Raw genomic sequence first — 23,749 nt, 5'->3', positions numbered from 1 at the left:
CCTGGACTTTTGTTTGTTGGAAGATTTTTAATCACAGTTTCAATTTCATTGCTTTTGATTGGTCTGTCCATATTTTCTATTTCTTCCTGGTTCAGCCTTGGAAGGTTATACCTTTCTAATAATTTGTCCATTTCTTCCAGGTTGTCCATTTTATTGGCATGGAGTTGCTTGCAGTAGTCTCTTAGGATGCTTTGTATTTCTGCAGTGTTTGTTGTAACTTATCCTTTTTCATTTGTAATTTTATTGATTTGAGTCCTCTCCCTCTTTTTCTTGATGAGTCTGGCTAATGGTTTATCAATTTTGTTTATCTTCTCAAAGAACCAGCTTTTAGTTTTATTGATCTTTGCTATTGTTTTGTTTGTTTCTGTTTCATTTATTTCTGCTCTGATCTTTATGATTTCTTTCCTTCTACTAACTTTGGGTTTTGTTTGTTCTTCTTTCTCTAGTTCCTTAGGTGTAAGGTTAGACTGAGATTTTTCTTGTTTCTTGAGGTAGGCTTGTATTGCTATAAAATTCCCTCTTAGAACTGCTTTTGCTGCATCCCATAGGTTTTGGGTCAACGTGTTTTCATTGTCATTTGTCTCTAGGTATTTTTTGATTTCCTCTTTGATTTCTTCCATGATCTCTTGGTTATTTAGTAACGTATTGTTTAGCCTCCATGTGTTTGTGTTTTTTACGTTATTTTCCCTGTAACTGATTTCTAATCTCATAGTGTTGTGGTCAGAAAAGATGCTTGATATCATTTCAATTTTCTTAAATTTACTAAGGCTTGATTTGTGACCCATGATGTGATCTATCCTGGAGAATGTTCCGTGCGCACTTGAGAAGAAAGTGTAATCTGCTGTTTTTGGATGGAATGTCCTATAAATATCAATTAAATCCATCTGGTCTATTGTGTCATTTAAAGCTTGTGTTTCCTTATTAATTTTCTGTTTGGATGATCTGTCCATTGGTGTAAGTGAGGTGTTAAAGTCCCCCACTATTATTGTGTTACTGTCAATTTCCTCTTTTAGAGCTGTTAGCAGTTGCCTTATGTATTGAGGTGCTCCTATGTTGGGTGCATATAGATTTATAATTGTTATATCTTCTTCATGGATTGATCCCTGGATCATTATGTAGTGTCCTTCCTTGTCTCTTGTAACAGTCTTTATTTTAAAGTCTATTTTATCTGATATGAGTATTGCTGCTGCAGCTTATTTTTGATTTCCATTTGCATGGAATATCTTTTTCCATCCCCTCACTTCCAGTCTGTATGTGTCCCTCGGTCTCAAGTGGGTCTCTTGTAGACAGCATATATATGGGTCTTGTTTTCGTATTAATTCAGCAAGCCTGTGTCTTTTGGTTGGAGCATTTAATCCATTCACATTTAAGGTAATTATCGATATGTATCTTACTGCTACCATTTTCTTAATTGTTATGGGTTTGTTTTTGTAGGTCTTTTTCTTCTCTTGTGTTTCCCACTTAGAGAAGTTCCTTTAGCATTTGTTGTAGAGCTGGTTTGGTGGTGCTGAATTCTCTTAGCTTTTGCTTGTCTGAAAGCTTTTGATTTCTCCGTTGAATCTGAATGAGATCCTTGCTGGGTAGAGTGATCTTGGTTGTAGGTTCTTCCCTTTCATCACTTTAAATATATCTTGCCACTCCCTTCTGGCTTGTAGAGTTTCTGCTGAGAAATCAGCTGTTAACCTTATGTGAGTTCCCTTGTGTGTTATTTGTCATTTTTCCCTTGTTGCTTTCAATAATTTTTCTTTGTCTTTAATTTTTGTCAATTTGATTACTATGTGTCTCGGCGTGTTTCTCCTTAGGTTTATCCTGCCTGGGACTCTCTACGCTTCCTGGACTTGGGTGACTATTTCCCTTTCCCATGTTAGGGAAGTTTTCGACTATAATCTCTTCAAATATTTTCTCAGGTCCTTTCTCTCTCTCTTCTCCTTCTGGGACCCCTATAATGCGAATGTTGTTGCGTTTAACACTGTCCCAGAGGTCTCTTAGCCTGTCTGCATTTCTTGTCATTCTTTTTTCTTTATTTTGTTCCGCAGCAGTGAATTCCACCATTCTGTCTTCCAGGTCACTTTTCCGTTCTTCTGCCTCAGTTATTCTGCTATTGATTCCTTCTAGTGTAGTTTTCATTTCAGTTATTGTGTTGTTCATCTCTGTTTGTTTGTTCTTTAATTCTTCTAGGTCTTTGTTAAACATTTCTTGCATCTTCTTGATCTTTGCCTCCATTCTTTTTCTGAGGTCCTGAATCATCTTCACTATCATTATTCTGAATTCTTTTTCTGGAATGTTGCCTACCTCCTTTTACCTCATTCTTTTTTTTTTTTTTTAAATTAATTAATTAATTTATTTATTTGTGGCTGTGTTGGGTCTTCGTTTCTGTGTGAGGGTTTTCTCTAGTTGTGGCAAGCGGGGGCCACTCTTCATCGCAGTGCGCAGGCCTCTCACTATCGCGACCTCTCTTGTTGCGGAGCACAGGCTCCAGACGCGCAGGCTCAGTAATTGTGGCTCACGGGCCCAGCCGCTCCGCGGCATGTGGGATCCTCCCAGACCAGGGCTTGAACCCGTGTGCCCTGCATTGGCAGGCAGACTCTCAACCACTGCGCCACCAGGGAAGCCCTTTTATCTCATTCTTGGAAGGCACTTTTGCTGGGTAGAGAATTCTGCAGGACTGTTATTCTGTCCTTCAAAGGCATGTTTCCGCTGCCCTGCTTCTGAAAGCTCTGTGCTTGTTCTAATTGTCCCTCCTTGGTGTTCTCTCTTCTCTCTGGTTGCTTCTAGGACCTCCTGTGTTTGGTGCTCTCCAGTTTCACTCCGATTAGCCAGTCTGCTCACCCCCATGCGGCTTTCCTCCTTCTCGGCTTATCCTCTGGGTGCTCTCTCTCCAGATTCTCCTCTAGCAAACGGCAGCCAGTCCCATGGCTCAAATGACTGCCTCTGGGCTGAGGACTGCCACGTTCACCAGCCCTGACCTCCTCCCGAGTGCTAGACGCACCTCTACCAACTTGCTCCATCCTCTCCCTTGTCTCAGTCCAGCTTAGAGAACCACACAGCCTCCCCACCCCAGTCCAGGCACCATGCACCTCAGACTCGCTCTGAGCCCTTCCCTCTTCCATCCCTTACACCAGCCCACAGACTGCCCTCTGCCACCCCTCACCCAAGCTGCTGTGCACCCTCACCTCGCTCACCTGGACAACACCATGATGCCAACCAGTCTCTCTGAGCCCACTCTTGACCCCATAGGCCACTTGTCCCAGAGCAGCCAGGGTTAGTCAAATCACGTCACCCTCTGCCTGAAAGAACTGTCTGACAGAACAAACTAATAAGTGAACCAATGAATGAATCAAGGAAGGAACAAACTAATACATAAATGGTTTCATGAACACATGTGGGTAACGGTTGGGCACATTTGGGAAATGGTCAGAATTGGGGATAGGAGAGGGGCTCGGGCCAGGGAGGTGGTTCAGATCAGATCAGACTTGGCTATGACACTCTGGCTTGGTCTGGGAGCCACAGGTGGATGGTCAGCAGCAGGATGAGCTGGATGGAGCCTTGTGGATGCCCCTCCTGTGCTCACAAGGCTTTCGTGGGGGCACGCAGCACCCTTTAGTGCACTAGCCGCCTTAGTGAGGCCAGCAGTTGGTGTTGAGCAAACAGCCATGAGAACAGCTGAGAACAAAATCACTGACCCTGGCTCAGGAAATGACATACTGGTAACTGAGGAACACTGCCACTGGGAGACGTTAGGCAGAACATGTGTGCTCATTCACATGTGTGCACGTGCACACGCACACACACACACAAATGTATGCACTCTCAGGCAGGGTCACCCTGCAGTATGCTTCACACACCCTGTAATCTCGATGCTTTGTCCCAGCTGGAGGCTGGCTTTGCAAGGGATTGTAATGTAATTTTGCTCTTAGAAAAAAAGCACAGATTGGGGAAGGCTCTACTGAAAATAATGAATTTGGGGGTAAAGAGGATCCTAGTTTTTAAAATTAACTGTGGTAAAATACACATAACTTACCATCTTAACCATTAAGTGTACATTTCAGTGTCATTAAAATAAACTCACATTGTTTTTCAACCATCACCACCATCCATCTCCGAAACTCTTTCGTCTTGCAAAACTGAAACTCTACACCCATTAAACACTAACTCCCATTCCCCACCTTCCTCCAGCCCCTGGCAACCACCATGCGACATTTTGTCTCTGAATCTGACTACTCCAGGTACCTCATATGAGTGGAATCATACAGCATTTGGCTTTTTGTCACTGGCTTAATTTCATTTACCATAATGTCCTCAAGGTTTATCTATGTTGTAGCATGTATCAGAATGTCCTTCCTTTCTTAAGGTTGAATAGTATTCTGTTGTATGGATATACCACATTTGGTTTATCCATTCATCCACTGATAGACAGTTGGGTTGCTTCCACCTTTTAGCTATTGCAAATAATTCTGCTATGTACATGGGCATACAAATATCACTTCGAGACCTTGATTTTTCAGTGTATACTCAGAAGTGGAATTGCTGGATCATATGGTAATCTTATTTTTAATTTTTTGAAGAACTTTTACGCTGTTTTTCACAGTGGCTGCACCGTTATACATTCCCACCAACAGTGAATAAGCGTTCTAATTTCTCCACATCCTTGCCAACACTTGTGATTTGCCATTTTTTTTAACATCTTTTTTGGAGTATAATTACTTTACAATGGTGTATTAGTTTCTGCTTTATAACAAAGTGAATTAGCTATACATATACATATATCCCCATATCTCTTCCCTCTTGTGTCTCCCTCCCACCCTCCCTATCCCACCCTTCTACGTGGTCACAAAGCACCGAGCTGATCTCCCTGTGCTATGTGGCTGCTTCCCACTAGCTATCTATTTTACTTCTGGTAGTATATATAAGTCCATGTCACTCTCTCACTTCGTCCCAGCTTACCCTTCCCCCTCCCCATGTCCTCAAGTCCATTCTCTACGTCTGTGTCTTTATTCCTGTCCTGCCCTAGGTTCTTCATAACATTTTTATTTTTTTCTTTAGATTCCATATGTATGTGTTAACATACGGTATTTGTTTTTCTCTTTCTGACTTACTTCACTCTGTATGACAGACTCTAGGTCCATCCACCTCACTACAAATAACTCAATTTCATTGCCATTTTTTTTGACAGTAGCCAACCTAATGGGTGTGTGGTTATATCACACTGTGGTTTTGATTTGCATTTCCCTAATGATCAGTAATGTTGAGCATCTTTTCATGTGCTTACTGGCTACTTCTTCTCTGGAGAAATGTCTGTTCAAGTGCTTTACCCATTTTTTTTTAAAGTCTTTATTGAATTTGTTACAATATTGCTTCTGTTTTGTGTTTTGGTTTTTTGGCCACGAGGCATGTGGGATCTTAGCTCCCCAATCAGGGGTGGAACCTGCACCCCCTGCATTGGAAGGTGAAGTCTTAACCATTGGACTGCCAGGGAAGTCCCATTTTGCCCATTTTTGAACTGGGTTTTGTTGATGTTGTTGAGTTGTAGTTCTTTATATGTTCTGGATAGTAACCTTTTATCAGACATACGATTTGCAAATATTTTCTACCATTTCACAGGTTGCGCCTTTTCACTTTGTTGACTGTGTCCTTTGATGTTTTAAATTTTGATGCAGTACAATTTATCTATTTTTCCTTTTGTTGCCTGTGCTTTGCTGTCATGTATGTTTTAAAGATGTGCCCACAACTCTTCCTTTAGAATCGAGTAAGAACAGAACCAGTAAGTTCTTGGCTCCAATCTGGCAGCCCGCCCACGCTGCCCTGGCCGCCTGCCACTGGCCAGGTAAATGCCTGTGCACTGCAGGTTTCTGCTGTGGCTCCTGCCTTGGCTCACAGGACCACAGAACCCAGGTACAGGAGAGACCTGAATGGCTGAGGGGCTCACCATCCACTGGGAGAGGGCACACACAAGCCTGGCCATGTGGGCCCACCCTTAGTGCCAGAGTCCCAGGGGTCCTCCATTTCCAATAGGCACCGACACTGCAGATGCTGGGGCATGTGCCCCCCACTCTAACTGCCTCAGCGCACACAGTGGGCACAGTGCCCAGGGGCCCACACAAATGTTTTAGTTTATGTTAAAGTCAGAAGGAAGAAAAAAATGTAATAATAAGGACTGTGTAATAATAAAGCAGCCTGGATTATATTTGTCTTTATATTAATAGTCATGAAATATAATCCTACTTTTTCATGGGGAAAGGGGCCCACAGAGGTCACAGGGCCGGAACCCACAGTCAGTAGTCATGACGTGGCCCTGGCCCAGGCTCCAGAGTCGCCCCACAGAGAAGGTGGAGTCCCAGGCCAGCTGAGTTTGGCTCAGAGCCCTTCCCTCTGCCTGAGTGGCCACACCTCCTCCCCACACGTGCCAAGGTGCCAACCCCAGGAGTCCTGTGTGACCACTCAGTGCGCCCTGCCCAACAACTCAGTTCCCTCCTGCCTTCTCTGCACCCGGGGTTCAGAGGGCTCCCGGCCTCCCGCCTGCCCCGGGCAGCCGACACACACGCCTGTTCCCAGGTGTCTTTCCGAGCCCTTCGCTGGGCTTCCTGTGCCCGGCCCGATGCCCACAGCCTTGGCCCGCAGGTCCCACTGTGGAACCCTGGCTCCGGGCCTCGTGCTCACTCTTCCCAGCCTCGCCCACGACCCCCGGGTACGTGGTCCCCCACCCCGTCTTCTCTCCTGGGCGAGCCCCTGTCCAGCTCAGCCCTCTCCCCCCACTCCCCCAGCCACGCTGGCCTTTCCCCCCTTAACTCCCAGAGCACCGACCTGATGCTAAAAGAAGCAGAGACTGTAAAGACCCACAGGGCCTGTCTTGCTCACCGCTGCATCCCCAGAACCTTGCCTGATGCCTGGCACAGAGGAGGTGTGAAGGGAAGGCCTGGGTGGGCTCTAGTAATTTGACAGTCCACAGGCAGCTCACTTTTTTTTTTAAATTAATTAATTAATTTATTTTTGGCTGCGTTGGGTCTTCGTTGCTGCTCACGGGCTTTCTCTAGTTGCGGCGAGTGGGGGCTACTCTTTGTTGCGGTGCGCGGGCTCCTCGTTGCGGTGGCCTCTCTTGTTGCGGAGCACGGGCTCTAGGCGCGCGGGCTTCAGTAGCTGTGGCCTGCGGGCTTAGTTGCTCCGCGGCATGTGGGATCTTCCCGGACTAGGGCTCGAACCCGTGTCCCCTGCAATGGCAGGCGGATGCTTAACCGCTGCGCCACCAGGGAAGCCCAGGCAGCTCACTCTGAGAGCCAGCTGCCTCTGTCCATGGGTCCCTGGCTCAGCTCAGCTGTACTCAGTCACAAGCCAATGCCTCCTGCAGAGGGAATCTGACAGCTTGTCCCAGTCCTGATGCTGCGAATTGAAGCCTTTGTCTACAAAATCATCGAGAAAACTCTGACCTCTGCAGGCGCACCCAACAGATGGCCAGCTTAGTGCATACACTGGGCGCTCAATAAATGCCAGGGCTATCTTCTGCCCTGATGCCCAACGACGACACCAGTCACCACTAGTGCAGCCTTGATTCCAGTCGTACATTTCTTCTCCCCCAAATGCTGCCAGCAGCCCTCAGTGGGCAGCGTGTGCCAGGGTGGCCCCAAGTCTGAGTGGCCTTCCTGGTCTGGCCTGGGCACCCAGCAAGGTCCAGCTGCTTGGGCCCACACACAGGGAGGGGCAAGCAGCCATCCTGGCACACACTGGGTGCCCGGGGCTCTCCATGCTCCTGCGAGCTCTGCCTCGTACAGAGCCCCCGCTCCTGCCTGCCTGGCTGGTTTGCGGCTTCGCACACGGCACAGCTCTCCGGGCCCTTCCCACCATCATCCCTCCAGCCTGAGCCCTCTCTGTGTGGTCCGTGGTGGGGAGGGCAGGGGACCCCATGCGGGGGTGCACTGTCTCCCCAGACGCCCGTCTTCCTGGGCCCTGGCTGGACAGGGTGGCCGGTGGCCTGTAAGAGCAGCTGGACGGAGGAGGAGAGACCTGAGGGCCAGCCCGTGCTTCAGAGGCACCACCAGCCCTGCACGCACAGGCACCTCCTCCACACGTGCGAAAAGCTCTGCCTTGCACACCTTGCCTGAACTCTCGCTGTAGACCTCGCTCTCCCCATCCAACGCTGGGAAACGCAATTCACCTCTTGCCCTCAAGAGTGGAACCGCAAGCAGGCCCGGGTCTCCTGACACCCCACCACGCCATGCGCGCAGCCCTCTGCTGACAGTGGGGAAGGAGTCAGGGCGAGGCTGAAGTCCGGGGGAGTGAGCCGTGCAGCCGAGGTCTGCAGCCCGGCAGCCCGGGAGGCAGCAGCCCAGACTCATCCCCGGCACACGAGCCCCAGCCTTCCGCTCCCAGAGGCCTGGGGCCCAGGCTGCACCCAGCACGCACCCGGGGCCACCACCCACGCTTCCCCACCCGCCCAGGCCAGATGCAGAGGCCTCGCTCAGATGACGGACACTCCTGCCCAAATGTGATTTCCCAGCTGATGCCGAGTTAATCACCAGCCTCACTGGCAGTTCCTTCCGGCTTCTGTGCAAAGGAAACTGCCAATTAGGTTACAATTAATTTCTTACCCAGGGCAAGGCCTGGCTGGAAAAAGACTGGCCACCCAAGTGGCCTGCTGATGATTGTGTGCGGGTCACCAGGCTCTCTCGGCTCCAGGGCTCTTGTGCCCTGCAGCCCCAGTCAAGGGCGGGTGTGCCAGCCCTGGCTTAGGGGTGACGGGTCAGGACATCCCCGGCTTGGACCCTGGTGCCACTGCTTGGGCAACTGTCCCCCCTCACACCCAGCAGGGCACTGCGACTCAGACTTAAACCTGTCACCCCACCTATCTAGAGCTCCTCAAACAGAGGTGGTCCTGCCCATCTCTGCCCCTCCCCCAGCACCCTTCTCGCCCTTATTCAACATTAACCGGCGAGATTTCTACATTCTTCCCGAGAGGCCCTGTTCTAAGTGCTTCACGCACGTTGTCCCACTGAATCAACACGACATCTGCCAGAGGTAACGACGACAGCCAGAGGTAACAATGACAACTTTGTTTCCTGTCTTACAGAAGGGGAAACCAAGGCAGAGAAAGGCTACCTTGCCCAAGGCCACACAGAGAGTGCGTCAGGACTTAAGCCGAGGGTCCCACCCAGGCCAGTGTACGTGGCCACCAGGCTCCTCTGCTCAGTGACGGCCGTGCACACGTGTGCGGAAAAGCCAGGGCACCATGACCTGGGACTCCGGGCCACCCACCCACCTGCTTGCTAACCAGGCGGAAAATGCAACCATAAATAACCATCCACAGCCTCCTTCAGCCTCCTCGAAAAGGCAGGAGTCCCTAAAAGCCCCTCATGTAAATTTGCTCTTTCACGTCTCAGTGAAATAGGGCGAAGGCCCAGGAAGGCATGACCAGGTGGGAGTTTGCTCAGCCAGCGCCCGCCTGACAGGCACAGACACAGTCACGGCTGCTGTGTGCGCGGGCGCCCATGGATGCTGGGGGCCTGACGTGCCCTTGCCCGCTGGACACAGAAGACAGCCTTGAGGGTCCTTCACTCTGCCCCTGTCAGGTCCTAGTACCACCTTGAGAAGTGAGTCTAGATACAAAGGAGAGATTTCAGTATGACTTGCGGAAGCAGAGAGACAAGGGCAGAGGCAGGCCAGAGCCGTGCTCCTTCACTGCCTTGCTGTATGGCCAGCTCGGCATTCAGCCTCTCTGGGTCTGTTCCCAGCTGTGAACTGGGACAGGAACCCCTCCCTGGAAGCACTGCTGGGACAGAGCACCTGCTGGTGGAAGCCAGAGCCAGTTCTCCTTTCTCCCTCCCTGACCCTCGAATCAGACCTGCCTGGGCCCACAAAGGCTTCCTGCTGAGCCCGGTCAAGGCCTTCCCACCCTGTGCTGGGCCCCAGCACTCATGCAGCTTCTGGGTGCAAGCTTCTGGGTGGCGGGCGGACTGCACTGCCTTGGTACGTTCTGCTGTCCCGGGAAAACGGTCTCAAGGGACTGGCAGCATGACATCACACAGTTGCAATTACGGTAATCAACTTACACCAGATCTGCCTGGTTATTTTTAGAGTCTGGACTGAGAGTTTATCGAGACAGGGCAGCCCTGGGTTCCCCTGCTGCTGAGTCCCACCTTGTCAGGTGGGCTGGGCGGGTCACTGGTTCCCAGAACCCCTCCCTTCCTCCCATCCCCTGGGTCCTTCACAGGATGGTCTTTGGGCATTGGCACCTCACATACAAGATGTGACACCATTGCTTCTGGGACATTTGAGCTCAATGTGGCTTCAGGGTCTGGGTCTTCTGAGAATGTCCTCAGGGTCCCAGTGGGGTCATGGTGGCTCAGCCCCCACAGAAGGACACTGGAGGAACCCATGTCCTCTTCGAAAGGGACCTCGGGCTCAGACACTGAAATGTCTCTGGACAAAAATTGCTCTGCAACACTTGGTGGAAATTTGATAGAGCAAACTCAACAACAAAAAGACACACCCACCCAATTAAAACATGGGCAAAGGACCTGAATAGATACTTCTCCAAAGAAGATACAAACGGCCAAGAAGCACACAAAAGATGCTCAACATCACCAATAATTAAGGAAATGCAAATCAAAACCACATGAGATACCACTTTGTACCCAGTAGGATGGATACAATTTAAAAATATAAATAGAAAATAACAAGGATTGGTGGGGATGTAGTGCAATTGGAACCCTCACATACTGCTGGTGGGATCCTAAAATGTTTCAGTTGTTGTGGAAAACAGTTTGCCAGTTCCTCAAAAAATGGGACTTGGAATTACCATATGACTCAGCAATTTTACTCCAAAGTATACACCTAAGAGAACTGAAAACAGGGACTCAAACAGATACTTGCACATAAATGCTCACAGCAGCATTATTCACAAGAGCCAAAAGGTGTAAACAACCCAAACGTCCACCAAGAGATGAATGAATAAATAAATGTGATATATGCGCGCAATGGGCTATCGCTCAGCCTTAAAGGGCATGAAGTACTGATACATACTACAATGTGGATGCACCTTGAAAACGTCAAACTAAGTAAAAGGAGTCTAACACAAAGGTCAATTTACACTAAATATCCAAAATGGACAAGTCCACAGAGACAGTCGCAGAGTGGCAGTCGCCAGGGACTGGGGTGGGGGGACTAGGCATCACTGCCTAATGGGTATGGGGTTTCCTTTTGGGGGCGATGAAAATGTTCTGGAACTACACAGGGGTGATGCCTATGCAGCACTGTGAATGTACTAAATGCCACCGAATTATTCACTTTAGGACAGTTAATTTTATGTTACGTGAATTGTCATTGTTCGACACCGCATCCTCCCCCCCTCCCCACCCCACTCCCAGCTGCTAGGCCCCATACGGGCTCCTGCTGTGCTGACCAGGAGAGGTCTACCTGGAAGAGCGGTACACAGGGGCACAAGTCCACAGGGGACCACAGGAGCGTGTGCAGGTGCCCCAGCGGGCACCCCACTCACCCACCATGCTCTCTCTCTTCTGGGCGCCAGCCTCCCTTGCAGAGAGAAGGACCCTGTGACAGACCAGCCCGTGGACATGGGCAAAGTGCCCCAGGCCCCTCCAGGCCTGGCTCCTCAGAGCTCTGTGCCCCTCCCCGCGCACACGGCCCGGTGTGGAGTGGCTGACAGGGGCAGGGTGCTGGGACACCACGAACAGGAGACAAACGGACTGTGTTGAGACACTGAGACTGGGGGTTTCTGTCACCCCCAAGTACACAGTCTCTCCTGCTCACAGATACAGGTGGGTGGGAGGCTGCAGAAGCAAAGATTCGAGAGGGTCCACAGTGGAGACTTTACAAGGCTCTGTGGTGTCACGTGTGTGGTCCTGCTGGATGAGTCTCCTACAGAGACCACCTGCAGGTGCCCGTCTGACAAGGCTCAACCCCTCCCAGTGGCAAAGCAAGTGCCCAGAGAGCTAAGTGCGTGTTAGCCCTGCTTCCACAGGCGAGGAGACAGCGGGTGCTGCACCCACTTCATGGCTAAGTGGCGGCTGGAACGGAGCCCTGCTTCCCAACTCCACCCTTTCTCCTTCCCAGAAAGAAGAGAACAGACAGCAGTGGACGGCCCACAGGCAATGCTGGAAGGGCAGGATGGGGGAGCAGGCAGGAGAAAGCCCACCCAGGAGCCGCCTCCAGCTTCTGGGTCTTCCACCACCTCACTGTGTCTGTGTCTTTGGCTGTTTCAGAGGCAGGAAAGTTTGAGTAAGAAACTGAGTAAACTCCTTCCCTCCACTCGGACTCCCACCATCACTCTGTGTGCCCCCAGACCACCCCCCCATTCACCCCGCTCTCAGGTCCTGGCACACAGAGTGCACATCTTCCCAAGCATTTTCCAGGCTGTTAGTTAAAGGTTAGGAACTTACATTGTTCCTTTTCCCCTTTTTGTAAGAGTGAGAACCCTCAGAATTTTCTGGCAACCCCATAGCCACATGGGAGGGGGGGGGCTGCAACCAGTTTTGACGTCCATTGTCTTGCCAGGGGCCTTCTGATTGTTTTCGCAGCAGAACCCTTCCTCCAATCAGAGCGCAGGTCAGGGCCAGCGCTCAGGGCAGAGCTCGGACCTTTGCCTCCCTCTCCCGGCCACCCTGCCCCTCAGGCACTTCTCTGGAGCCCAGGGCCCTGCGGAACCCAGACAGCAGCAGCCCATGTCAGAAGAGCGAAGGCTTAAGACTGCGATAAGGTGTGACCGCCGGTACCCGAATCTGGGAGGGGGGCTGGGGCCCCCAGGACCAGGGTCTGCAGGGGCACGGGCATCTCCCCTGAGCAGGTCCCAGAACTGGTCCCTGCCTGCCAGAGCCCACCAGGCATCGCTGATGTCATGGAGAGCCTGCACCAGCTGGACCACCAGGTGGGCACACACCTGTGCAGGTGCACAGGTGACCTTTCTGCAGAGGTGCCCTGGCTGCTACACTCTGTGGAGCCACTCACAAGGCGAAAGCAAACAGAGGTGTTTGCTCGGGGCCGGCCACCTGCTCTCCTTGAGGGCCCAGGCGGCGCCTGAACTGCCTCCCCCAAGGTCCCACTGGCGTCAATGCGCCCACAACCATGCTTTCTTGGGGGTGTCAGCTCCAGTGGGGGAGGAGCTAAGGGAACAGTGGCACCTCGCTGCTGCTCTCACCGCCCCCCACCTCGCCCAGTGGACAGCTCAGTGGGCCACTGGCTTTACATCCTCCAGCCTCGGGGACAGACGCGGGTCCCAGGGGCTCCCACAATTACATAGCTGTAAGGCCAGAGCTCGATGGAAGCCCAGGCATCACCTGGCCCCAGAGCTCAGGGAAGGTGGACTGTGGGAGGACCAGGAGGGGGGAGGAGGGCAGGATGAGGGTCCCGTGCATAGGGGCTCCCAGGTGTCCTGGAGCTGCAGCCCGAAGAGGGCCTCATCCTCTAAGGTCCTCTGAGGTGCGATGGAGCCCTGTCTCAGGAGGTATAGCCTCCCCTGAACCCCTAAACACGCCGCCACTCTCTGCTGCTCTCAGGCAGGGAGAGGAGAGCCGTGTGGGTTCTGGAGGCCTGAGCCTTCTCACCCCTTCAAGCCCCCCAGGAGCGCCCTCCCCAGGCCACCCAGGTCACGGCCCTCAGAGGGACATCCTGGGCCTGGTCTCTCTGAGCCATACCAATGCCCCAGCCTTCCAGGGGCTAAGGACCCTCACCCAGAAAGCACGGAAGATGGGCCCTTGAAGACCCACGGGAGGCAAATGGGGGGGGGAGGGCGAAAGATGACCCCCGCTGCCATCACACCCCTGTGGCCCAGGGCCAGGAGGGCCACTTCCCTGCCCGGCTGCCCACCTGGCCCCCACCGTACCCCTCAGCAGGCCTCCTGCCGTGTACCCCCGTCTGAAATCACACACACACATTTGAGGTAAGTGGCTGCTTAGGGCTTCCTTTACTGCCCATCTCTCCCTACAGGCAGACAGCTCTGAGGTCAAAGGGACCTTCCGTCGTCTCCCGGAGTGCATCCCTAGCCCCGGAGAAGCTCCCCAGGCAGCAGGTGGTCCCTCGGGGAGTGCTTGTGGGCCCATCACTATTACTGTTATTGTTACTGTTGAGTCACTCAGAAAAACAATTGCAGAAATGAGAAGGAAGAAGAAGAAATGAGGAGAAGGAAGAAGAAGAAACAAGGAGGAGGAGAGGACGCGGGGGTTTGAGCCTGAACACTGCGCCCACACAAGGAAGCGTCCTCTCCCACACCCACGGGAAGGGGGAGGGGTTCCACAGCCGAAATGTAGCCACTTCTGTAGGACGGAAGGCATCACTACTGTTTGCGGGGGCACTTCTCCAGCTCTGCCTTTTTCCCAGTTGGGCACTTTCTTCTCCCAGTCTGTCCTGGAGCTCCGGGTAGGAGGGCCCTTTCTTGGACAAGGAGACACAGTTGTACCCATGTGCCTTGAAGTCCAGCCCCTCCTCAGCACAGTAGCTCCTGTCAGGTTCTGGGTCCCCAGGCAGAGGGTGGGTGCAGGGGCCACACACCCAGCCTACACCACCAGCACAGAGGCCTCTCTTCCTGCCACGCCAGAGGACACACGCCCCTCCCCTGGGGCTGGCTATGACCAGACCCCAGCTGGTGGCAGCTCCCGGACCTGCAGGACTCCCAGACATCAGCTAAAGCAGCGGTCCCACCTGAGCATCAGCCAGACCCTGACGGGCTCCTGATTCAGGTGTTGAAGCACAGTGGCACACTTTCCTCGCAGACCCGGGCCAGGCTGTCCCTAGGGCCCCTGGAGCCCCGAGCAGGAGGGTCACCAGTGGGTGAGTGGGCTCAGGGCCACCTTCCTCTCCCGGGACCCCTCCTCAGCCCCACTCCTGGTCCCTACCACCACTGGCCCAGAGAAGGGGCTTGCTGAAAGCCAGAGGACCGGAGCAGGGAGACACAAAGTCCTCTCCATGGATTCAAGTTCACAGGCTGTGGGAGCCTCAGTTGCCTTACCTGTGTGAAATGGGAAAACAAGGCTACATCCCTCAGGGTTTCGGGAGGATACAGTGAGCTAGCAGACAGGCAGTGCTCAGCACAGGACCGGCAGGCCATGAGCCCCCTGGGGGTGGCTACTGCTGGCATCAGCCTTATCCAGTGAAGATCAGGGGATGGAGGAGTCCTCTCTCAGGTCACAGAGGCGGGACGGCCTCAGGGGAGGCAGCAGCTTCCTGGCCCTCCCTTCCCCTTGGCACCCCATGCTCCAGTTTAAGAGATACCATAATTTTAAATTAGTTTTCTCCTCTCCTGGCTGAAAGGCCATTAGCTCCCCATTAGGTGAATGCATCCCATTTTCTTCACACCACCAAGGAAACAGTGATTTACTTAGCCGTCCCTAAAGCAATTCTGCAGAATAAAGGCAATTTTGCAGTGGTCTCAATAAACTTCGCCATTTGCTTTCTGCTCAAAGACCCCACCCTTAGGAACCCACCAGCTGACCCAGCCCCTTGGTCCCTGAGTAGGTTGCACTCTGCTAGGGCCCAGGACAGCCAGTGTGGGACACAGGCAGCTCCCAGAGGCCAGAGGGGTTTAGTGGGCTGGGGCGGAGGAGAAAGAAGGCTGGGCCTAGGCAAGCCTGGTGAAGCAGGACACCATTCATCTCTGGCCAAAGAGGGAAGGGGCTGAAAGAGAGAGAAAGTCAGCAGAGCAGCCTTCCTGGCTGAGGGGCTGCTCTGGCACCTGCTGGTCCAGGCAAAAGTGGCAAACCCAGGTCCAACAGCAGAGGGGTGGGCCCAGCAGCCTGGAGAGGGGGCTGCTAAGTCATGGCCAGCTTTCCTTTCTTCAGTACCCGGGAGTGAAAGGCCCAGAGGGTGTGCACACAGAGAGGGCAGGTCTTTCCTTGTGGCTACAGGTGCTGAGCAAAATGGGACCCAAGAAGCTAGGCCATAAAGATGAGAGATGTGAGGCCTGGTGAGGAGCAGCAGGAGGTCAGGGAGATGGAGATGGGTGAGGGGTCGGCCTGAGACATTCAGGGGGATCCCCAGAAGCTGGGGCTCAGTTTCTTCATCCATGCCACAGGGATGCCTGTACCTGCGCTGGAGCAGCAAAAGGCTAGAAACTCTTCTAAGAACACCTTTTAGATGGAAGTTCTTTAGCTCTGGTTCCAGGATACCCAGGGTTGATGGGCTGTGCTCCTGAGTATGAGGGGGAGGGGCAGGTGTCCCTGTGTACACATGTGGGGGTCCCAGAGTGTGTGAGTGGCAGGGAGAGGGGCTGGGTTCCCTGGGGGAGGGTGGAGTGTGAAGGGCCAAGCCACGCTGCGTGAGTGTGTGTGTGTCCACAGGCCTCATGATCACATATCCTTGAGAAAGGGCAGGAGTGTGTCTTAGTGATGACCAAGAGTGACTGTGAGTGTGTGAGCATGGATTCAAGGGTGTGTGCGTGTGTGTGTGCCCATTCGTGCACTCACACGGATACCAGCGTGTGGGTGAGGAGTCCTGCCTTGCTCTGGGAGTCTGTGTCTGGGTTGGCACCTTTTTCTGAAGGTGTGTGCATTCACACACAATGAGAGTGTGTACATGTGGAGGGGGGCACACCGCGAGGGTCTGTTTATGCCCCAGGACCTTGCTCTGAGCATCCCTAGGCCCTCGAGCCCACCCCTGCCAGCCCTGGGGCGGTGCTCTTCCTTCCCCGGCCACTGCCTCTTCATCTGGTTGCCTCCCTATCCCCCTCTCGTCAGTTCCCCAGCACAGAAGAGAGCTTCCCGTCTCGGGGAGGTGTCTGGGCCAGCACGGAAAGGCTTTCCTCCTCTAGAGACCCGGCCCATCGCCCAGCCAACAGGCCTGGCCACAGGAGGGCTGCTGCGTCCACGAGAGGGCGCCCCGGGGCCGAGCTGCTCCCAGCCTGGTGGAGTCTGGGTGGGAGCAGCGGCCCAGCTCATTGGTGGCGGTCTGGAGCAGCTCGCTGAGAGCCAGGCTCAACAGCTCCGGCACTGCTACTCCGGGTAGAGGGTGCCCGCAGGCCTCTCCACAGGCCCCGCTGTCTCCTCTTGGGTATCGCGGGGCCACCTCTCAACTCCCAGTGCCACCAATCGTGGTTTCTTGCTCATCCCATGGGGAGGGTGGGTGAGGCAGGGGACTTGCTTTCCCCGGATTGGAGGGCCTTTCTCTGACCACCCAACTCCGTGCGTCCAGGCTGTGGAGAAGCCACCTGCATTCCCGCCAAGTGTCACAGGCCGCCCTCGCACCCCTACCCCCAACTCCAGCCCCCGCAAGGCCTCAGTTGGGCCCCCTGGCTAAGCGCGGGACAGGCACGGGAAATCCTCCACAAGCTTCTGAGGCTGCCCAGCGCGCCCTGGCTTCCGGCTCACGCCTGATCACCCGCCCACAACGACAAAGTTGCAACCCAGAGTTACAAGAGGTCTCCTGAACACCTTGTTTGTGTTTACTTCTGCCCTGCCTTCGGCCTCCTCCTGCCTGTTTTCCCCTCACAGCACCGGGACCCCCAGACTCCCAATGCTTTCCCCCATTCTTCCCCAGGTCAAAGAAAGGGTTCCTCCCCTGGCTTCCCTATGATGGGCTGGGGGCCCACTCTAGCTTCAGTATCTGCCTCTTGAGCTCAAGATCCAGTCACACAAATGAAGCCTTGGGCAGGCCTGTGAACCCAGAGTCTGTGCAGGACCCAGGGCCAGACGCAGGGGACCACCACCTCTTCTGTTCCCAAAGGCCACAGGGAGAGAAAGCTCTTTGTAAGCAGTGAGGGAGGGTGGCCGGAGCTCCTCTCTCAGGGAAGCTTGGTGCATAGTGAGTACTGAAGAAGAGGAAGTCAAGGACAGTTCGAGGGAAACTAAAATTCGTGGTGTGTGGGCAGGGGGGCGGGCAAAGATTCGACAGCCTTGGGGTTCGCTCATCCCGTCAGGGTTTTGGGGGTGGAGGCAGTGGCCAGCCTTTGCAAGGCCACATCTAATCCTCCCAGCACCGATGCTGGCGGCACACAGCCCTACTCCACTCCAGGACGGTCAAAAGCGCTTGGTACAGGTCGGCCCAGAGCCGTCAAATGGTCCCAAAGGCCGCACCTTCAGGTGTCCCCGCCTGGCATCAGCGCGGTACTCGGAAGCCGCGCGTGGGACTGGAGCCACGGCGGGCCCTCAGCCGGCTGCGCTGGGCCAGTCCGAGCGGGCCCTCGAGGGCAGCCTCCCTAGAAACCACAGCCTCTTGGGTTTTCTTAAGGACTAGAGCGGCAAAAACGCACAAGGGAAAAGCAACCATTTTTCAAAATAGCAGATGCCCTCCGCATCCCGCGGCTAGCCAGGGTATCAGAGCTGCAGGAAGAATGCACCGACGTGTAGAGCGACAAGGAAACCAGGACGGAGCAATCTTTTACAGAAACACAACTCCTCCCCGCCCAAGTCGCAGGCTTTCTAGGGCTACCTCACCCGTCCTCCCCCACCTGCACCGAAACGGCTACAAGCTCCGTTCGGTTCGCTCGAAGACGCTGCTGTGGCGCGAGGCGCCACCAGGCTGGGGAGCGCGGCTGCGACAATGGCCCTGGGCACCGACCCCGGCCGCCCGGCCCGCGTGCCGCTCCGACCCGACTCCGGCTCCAGCCCGAGACCCGCCCAGCGCGCGGGGCCCGAGGCGCCCTGCCCACCACACCACCCCGCTCGCAGCCGAGCCCGGGCGGCCGGCAACTGCGCAGCCCGCTGCCCGCCGCAAACAGAAAGGCGTTTCCGAACGCGTCCACTCAGCCGCTCGGCGCGCGGTGCCAACTTCGCCTCGGCCGCTGCGGGCACCGGTCCCCGGCAGGACTCACCTTCTCCGAGCAGCGGCAGCAGCAGCAGAAACCGCAGCCCCACGGTGCCGGCCGTCGCCTTCGCCATCGCCGGTGCACGCTGGGGCCGCGGCGAGAGGGACGGTGGCTTGGGCTGGGGGTCTCGGCGGCGGGGTGCGGCGCTCAGCCGGGCTGCCCCATGCCCGGCCGGGACGCGGCGGACGCGACGAACACTGCGGGCGCAAAGCGTCGAGGCGCGGGCTCCAGGATACTCTCCGCAGCTGCGCGCCGGGCTCCGGTCGCGGGACTGAGGCGGGGCGGGGCGGGGCGGGGCGGGGCGGTGAGGGGGCGGGGCGGGCGGGGTGCGGGAGTAAGGGCGGGGCACTGGGTACCCGACCGGGCGATGCCTGGTGTGGTCCCCGTGGGGCGCGGGTTAGGAGACCAGTGCCGGACGCGGGGTGCGGGCCGCGCGGGGCGCGAGTAGGGGCGAGGCGCGGGACCCGGGGTACCGGCCCGCCAGCCGCAGCCCCAATCCGCGCACCTCCGCACGCACAGCCACTCTTCCTCACTCTATGCGCCCGCTCTCGGTCTGTGCGCTTCGACCTTCCCCGCCACCCAGAGAGGGCAGGGAAACCACGGGGATGCGGGGTCTGGGCGGACTGGCTGGGGGTGCTCCCGAGTGGACGTGGAGACTCGGCAGGCGCCCCGCCTCCAGGCTCCGGGCGCGGTGCGCATCCTCAGCCATTTCTCAGAGGGCGGAGGCGCGGTGGGAGCCGCGAGGCGGGAGGAGGGGAAGAGCCCGGGTGGGGGAAGGGGAACCTGGGCGCTTTCTGCGCACGCCAGGGGTGAGCCTGGCCTGTGGCTTCCAATGTCCGCGGTCGCTCTAGGGTTGTCCTAGGGTTAGTTTGTGAACCCGCCTCTTTAGGACTGGTCCAACCAATGAAACCAGGAAACTGACTGGAGCTGGCTCTAATGGGGTGCTTGGAGGGTAGGTACTCTCTCTCCCCAACCAAACAGAAGAATTCTTAGGATGGGGGGCTGACTGGGTAGCAGAGCAAGTAGCGAGAAGGAACTGGAGCCCCAAAGAATTTAATTTTTGCCCAAAGAAATGATGCCCATAAACACATCCAGTACTAAAAAGGGAAGACTCTGGGTCCCCAACATGGGGGGTCCTGGAGGTTGGAGGTGAGCTCTAGGCCTCTGTGGGAAAAGTCCACTGTTCTACTCCCACCCGCTAGCTGCCTTTGTGGTCTGGCCCTCACCTAGGCACAGAAGAATGCATGTCCAAGGGGCCTTGGGGTGGGAGGGTCCAGGGTACCTAGGCCTGGGGTGCCCCTATTTCAGTGTCTCTTCTCCCTGCTGTGCACAGAGCCCCGCCCTCTTGCCTGGCTGAGCTCGGGGCTGAATAAGAGCTCTGCACATCACTCTGCAGATATGAAGTCAAAGTGAAGTCACCCTCGCAGGCAGGAGGAGGAGCTGCCAAGACAGGCTGGCTGGGGACTCTGCCAGGCGAGATGTCCAAGCCGGCCTGCTGGCTGGAGGCCAGGGCACAGTGCTGCCAGCTCGGGAGAGCCACCCTGCGGCCACCAGACCTTGTGTTGCCTGCCTCACGCTCCCCGAGCCCCAGGCCCTTGGATTTATGGGGCTGGAGTTGGCCATGGGAGACTCCCCTGGGTGTAGACAGGCCCGACCTCTGGTGCTAGTAATAACTACCAAGGCTGCACATTCAGGCCTGTGCACAGGGAAGGGACCTGAGTGGGAAGGGAGGGCCTGAGGGGAACTTCTCTGTTACCAACAGGCTCCCGTGGCAGAAGAATGCAAAAGGAAGAGGGGTGGCCTGGCCCATTCTTCCAACCAGCCCCACCCCTGTGCCCCCCAGGGACCACCCTGGCCAAGCCTTGGCTGACACCGGTCAGGCTGGATGTCTGGTTGTGCTCCGTTTGACCACCTCAAGGGCCCATTTGAGGCTGTGTTCCTTCCTCGGTCCTCAGACCCTTCCACTCTCCTGCACCACCCTTGGGGGTCTTGAGAGGACATCTGACACTATGGTGGGGACATTGCCCTCTTCTTAGAAAAAGGTCTGGGGAGCCTCATATGTGTACCCCTGTACCCACATGTGCCTACACCTGCGTTCACGTACAGGGATATGCGCGCATACCCTCACCTGCGTGCATGTCCAGAGATCTGACCAGAGGGGGATCCAGGAGAGCGCAGAGGTGAAGCGCTGGGCTTGCTGACCTCGGGTCCTGCATACCCATAAGAGACCCCGCTGTGAGACTCAGACAAGGCCTGACCTCAACTCTTTGCCTTACTCACCCTTCCATGGGCCCCCTAATGGAGTTGTTTTTCTCCTCTGAATTTCCTGCCCCACCTTCCTTTCCTCCCTTCCTTCCTCTGCTCTCCCCTTCTCCTCATTCCCCTCCTTCCCTCCCATTCTCTGCAAGAATCTCTTCTCCATTCCTTTGCCCCAGCACAAGAACCAGGCTAGCTGCCTCACTGGGGCCTCAGCGTCTTCATCTGTAACACGGAAATCACGATATAGTAACTGCCTTGCAGTGTTATGGCTGAACCCAAATGAAGCATTGACAGAATCAGCACAGTTTCTGGCTCCCCAGAAAATGAGCTTTTTTTTTTTTCTTCTCTTCTTCCAGGGTCCTCTGAAGTCCAAGGAGCTGTCTGGGTGGTAGGCTGGGGGCAGTTGCATTGTGTGAAGGTTGAAGGTGTGCTCTGAGTTGTATCCTGGCTGGGTCTCTGGTCTGTGTGACCTCGGCATGTTTGCAACGTCTCTGGGCCTCAGGAAGGCAGAGCTCCATCCCCCCAGGTGCCTGAAGACAGGTGAGTCCCCGGCAATCAGCATGAGCTGTCACTGTCATCACTGATTCCCATCAGCTGCAGACGCTGAGGCCGAGGCCAAAGCGGTCAGTGGACATTGCTAAGGTAACACGGAAAGCAGCTGGTCCCTAAATCAAGCTGTCTGCTGCCCTCAGCTCTGGCTCCCCACTTGTATAGGTAACAAATCACACCTGTATGGGGATGGCAACCAGTGAGACCGGCCTGCAGGAGCCAACACCTGTCTCTGGCCCTCCCCATAGGACCTGCAGCTTTCTCAGTGAAAGGAGGGAGAACCCTGGAGCCCCAGAGTCCTCTCTGCCACAGCAGCACTTATCTGGGCGTATACTTACACATTCGGGACCAGTGGGTTGATTCATGCTGACGCCTCACTGAGACTCTGGGGGCTTGGCTCACACCGAGTCCCCAGCCCGAGGGTACCACTGGCCCGAGGCCGCTGGAACCTGATGGGGCCTCAGGCCTGGCAGTGCCCGCCTCTTGCCTCAAGGACAACAAGGAGAAGGCCCATCCTGGCTCACGAGTGAGCGTGGTAATAACAGGGAGCTTGAACTGGTGAGTCCGGCAGATATGGCCTGAATGCTTTTTAGAAAAAACATCTCCCAAGGCAGTTTCATAATCTGCCTTGTAATGCAGATTTAGACAAGTTTTTACGAATGCGCTTTTTCAAATAGGTCTTAATGGATCCTTTGCAGTAGTTACAGTACATTGTGTAAATGCAAACAGAAGGCTTTTTGAAAACATGTATTATTGATCAGAAAGGCAGCAGCAATTAGAAGCCGGTGTGTCATATCATTCAATGCACACTTCCTACACAGCCCTGCTTGTGCTCTCTCATAACTTTCTGACAAATTATCCTGTCCCTGGGAAGCCCTTTCTTTTCCCTTTTGCTTCTGGGAGCGAAGGAGGACCTCCCCGTCAGTTACTAGCTAGAGGTGAATGAAAAATTAAGCTTCCCTTTACCATCGCAAAACCTATTTACGACTTCTCCAGTTTCAAGACTGAAATGGCAAAACCTTCAGGTAAGATGGATGATGCTTCTCAATTTGGTCTATGGGCCACAGTGAAAAAAAACAAAACAAAACTGGTGACAGAGAGCATGTGCTGTGGGAGGGCAGAATCACAAAGCTGGGGAGGTCTGAGCCAGAAGTCCTGCAGGGAAGCCTGCTTTGTGGGAGGGGTATTCAACCAGGGTCCACAGGGAGGAGCTTTGGATGCTCCTCCCCAGTCATGGAACCTAAAGTGATCAATCAGCATAAAGCTGAGACTTGTTTTTGCTTAAAAATCCATATTTGGGTCTGTATTTCACCCGATCTGCACATTTCCCATTTGCCCTTCTTCTTGAAAAGTTCATTTATTTAACAAACATTTTCTGGGCACTTACTGTATTCCAGGCACCCTTTCCAAAGTACAGTGAACTAAACAAAGACCCTCCCTTCTGGGTGCTTCTTAAGGACAATCACCAACACGTAAGGCACACATGCAGCACAGTCGGAAGTGACCCCAGATGGGGTGAGACACGGGGCGGGGTGTTTATCAGGGCTGGATGTCCTGGAGAGCTGACTTTGGGCAAAGACAGAGCTGTGGGGACAGTGCTGCCCGCAGGGAGGTGACAGGACGTGCTCTGGAGTTCTCTGCGTTGCCCCAGCAGGGACGAGGGGCCGTCCTTTGTCTCCCCACGATAGCATCTTCTCAGCAGCCTCACCTCACCCCTCTGGAAGATGCAGCTCTGGTCTCTTGAGAGGGTTACAGCCTGCAGGATCTGCAGAGTGAATACTCTGGCCTGGGCAGTCTTTTGGAGCCGAAAAAACCTGCTGTGCTCTTGGTGTGCTGACAAATAGGAAGTCCGTTGACTTAACGCCCTACGGTGTCTTCCAAAGCCTCCTTGCCCAGGATGGTGTGGCTGCAGCTCCAGGCACAGTGTGCAACTTCCACATCGATCTCAGGCCTGCGGGCGATGAGGTGGTGTGCTGTGAGCTGGAGGGGATGGGGAGAGGGGGGCCAGCCACCTGCCCTTGGGGGGGCCCAGCGTGTGAGGGCACAGCCTGGGTGGCTCCCCCAGCCCCCTGTGCTTGCAGACAGGCCCAGGAGAAGCAGGGCACTTACTTGCCCCCTTCTCCCCACCCCCACCCCGGAAGTGCCCCGAAGACCTCGCTCAGCTGTTGCAGCAGCCCCAGGTGGGAGGGAGCGCTGTTCTCAGGT

General features: G+C 54.8%; 1 protein-coding gene across 1 annotated transcript in view; it reads right to left on the bottom strand.

Annotated features, from left to right (window-relative positions):
* Nucleotides 1-18,966, bottom strand: part of RET (ret proto-oncogene) — a 60,522-nt gene extending 41,556 nt beyond the window's left edge. Inside the window, exon 1 of the mRNA XM_059900585.1 lies at nt 18,743-18,966. Within this exon, the coding sequence (XP_059756568.1) occupies nt 18,743-18,809 (67 nt within the window). The 5' untranslated portion in view covers nt 18,810-18,966. The remainder of the gene's footprint in view (nt 1-18,742) is intronic.
* Between the last annotated feature and the right edge of the window lie 4,783 nt (nt 18,967-23,749).

This window comes from Balaenoptera ricei, chromosome 16 (assembly GCF_028023285.1).
Source record: "Balaenoptera ricei isolate mBalRic1 chromosome 16, mBalRic1.hap2, whole genome shotgun sequence".
NCBI lineage: Eukaryota > Metazoa > Chordata > Mammalia > Artiodactyla > Balaenopteridae > Balaenoptera > Balaenoptera ricei.
Note: the sequence above shows the minus strand (reverse complement) of the source record. Positions and strands in the feature narration are given on the sequence as shown.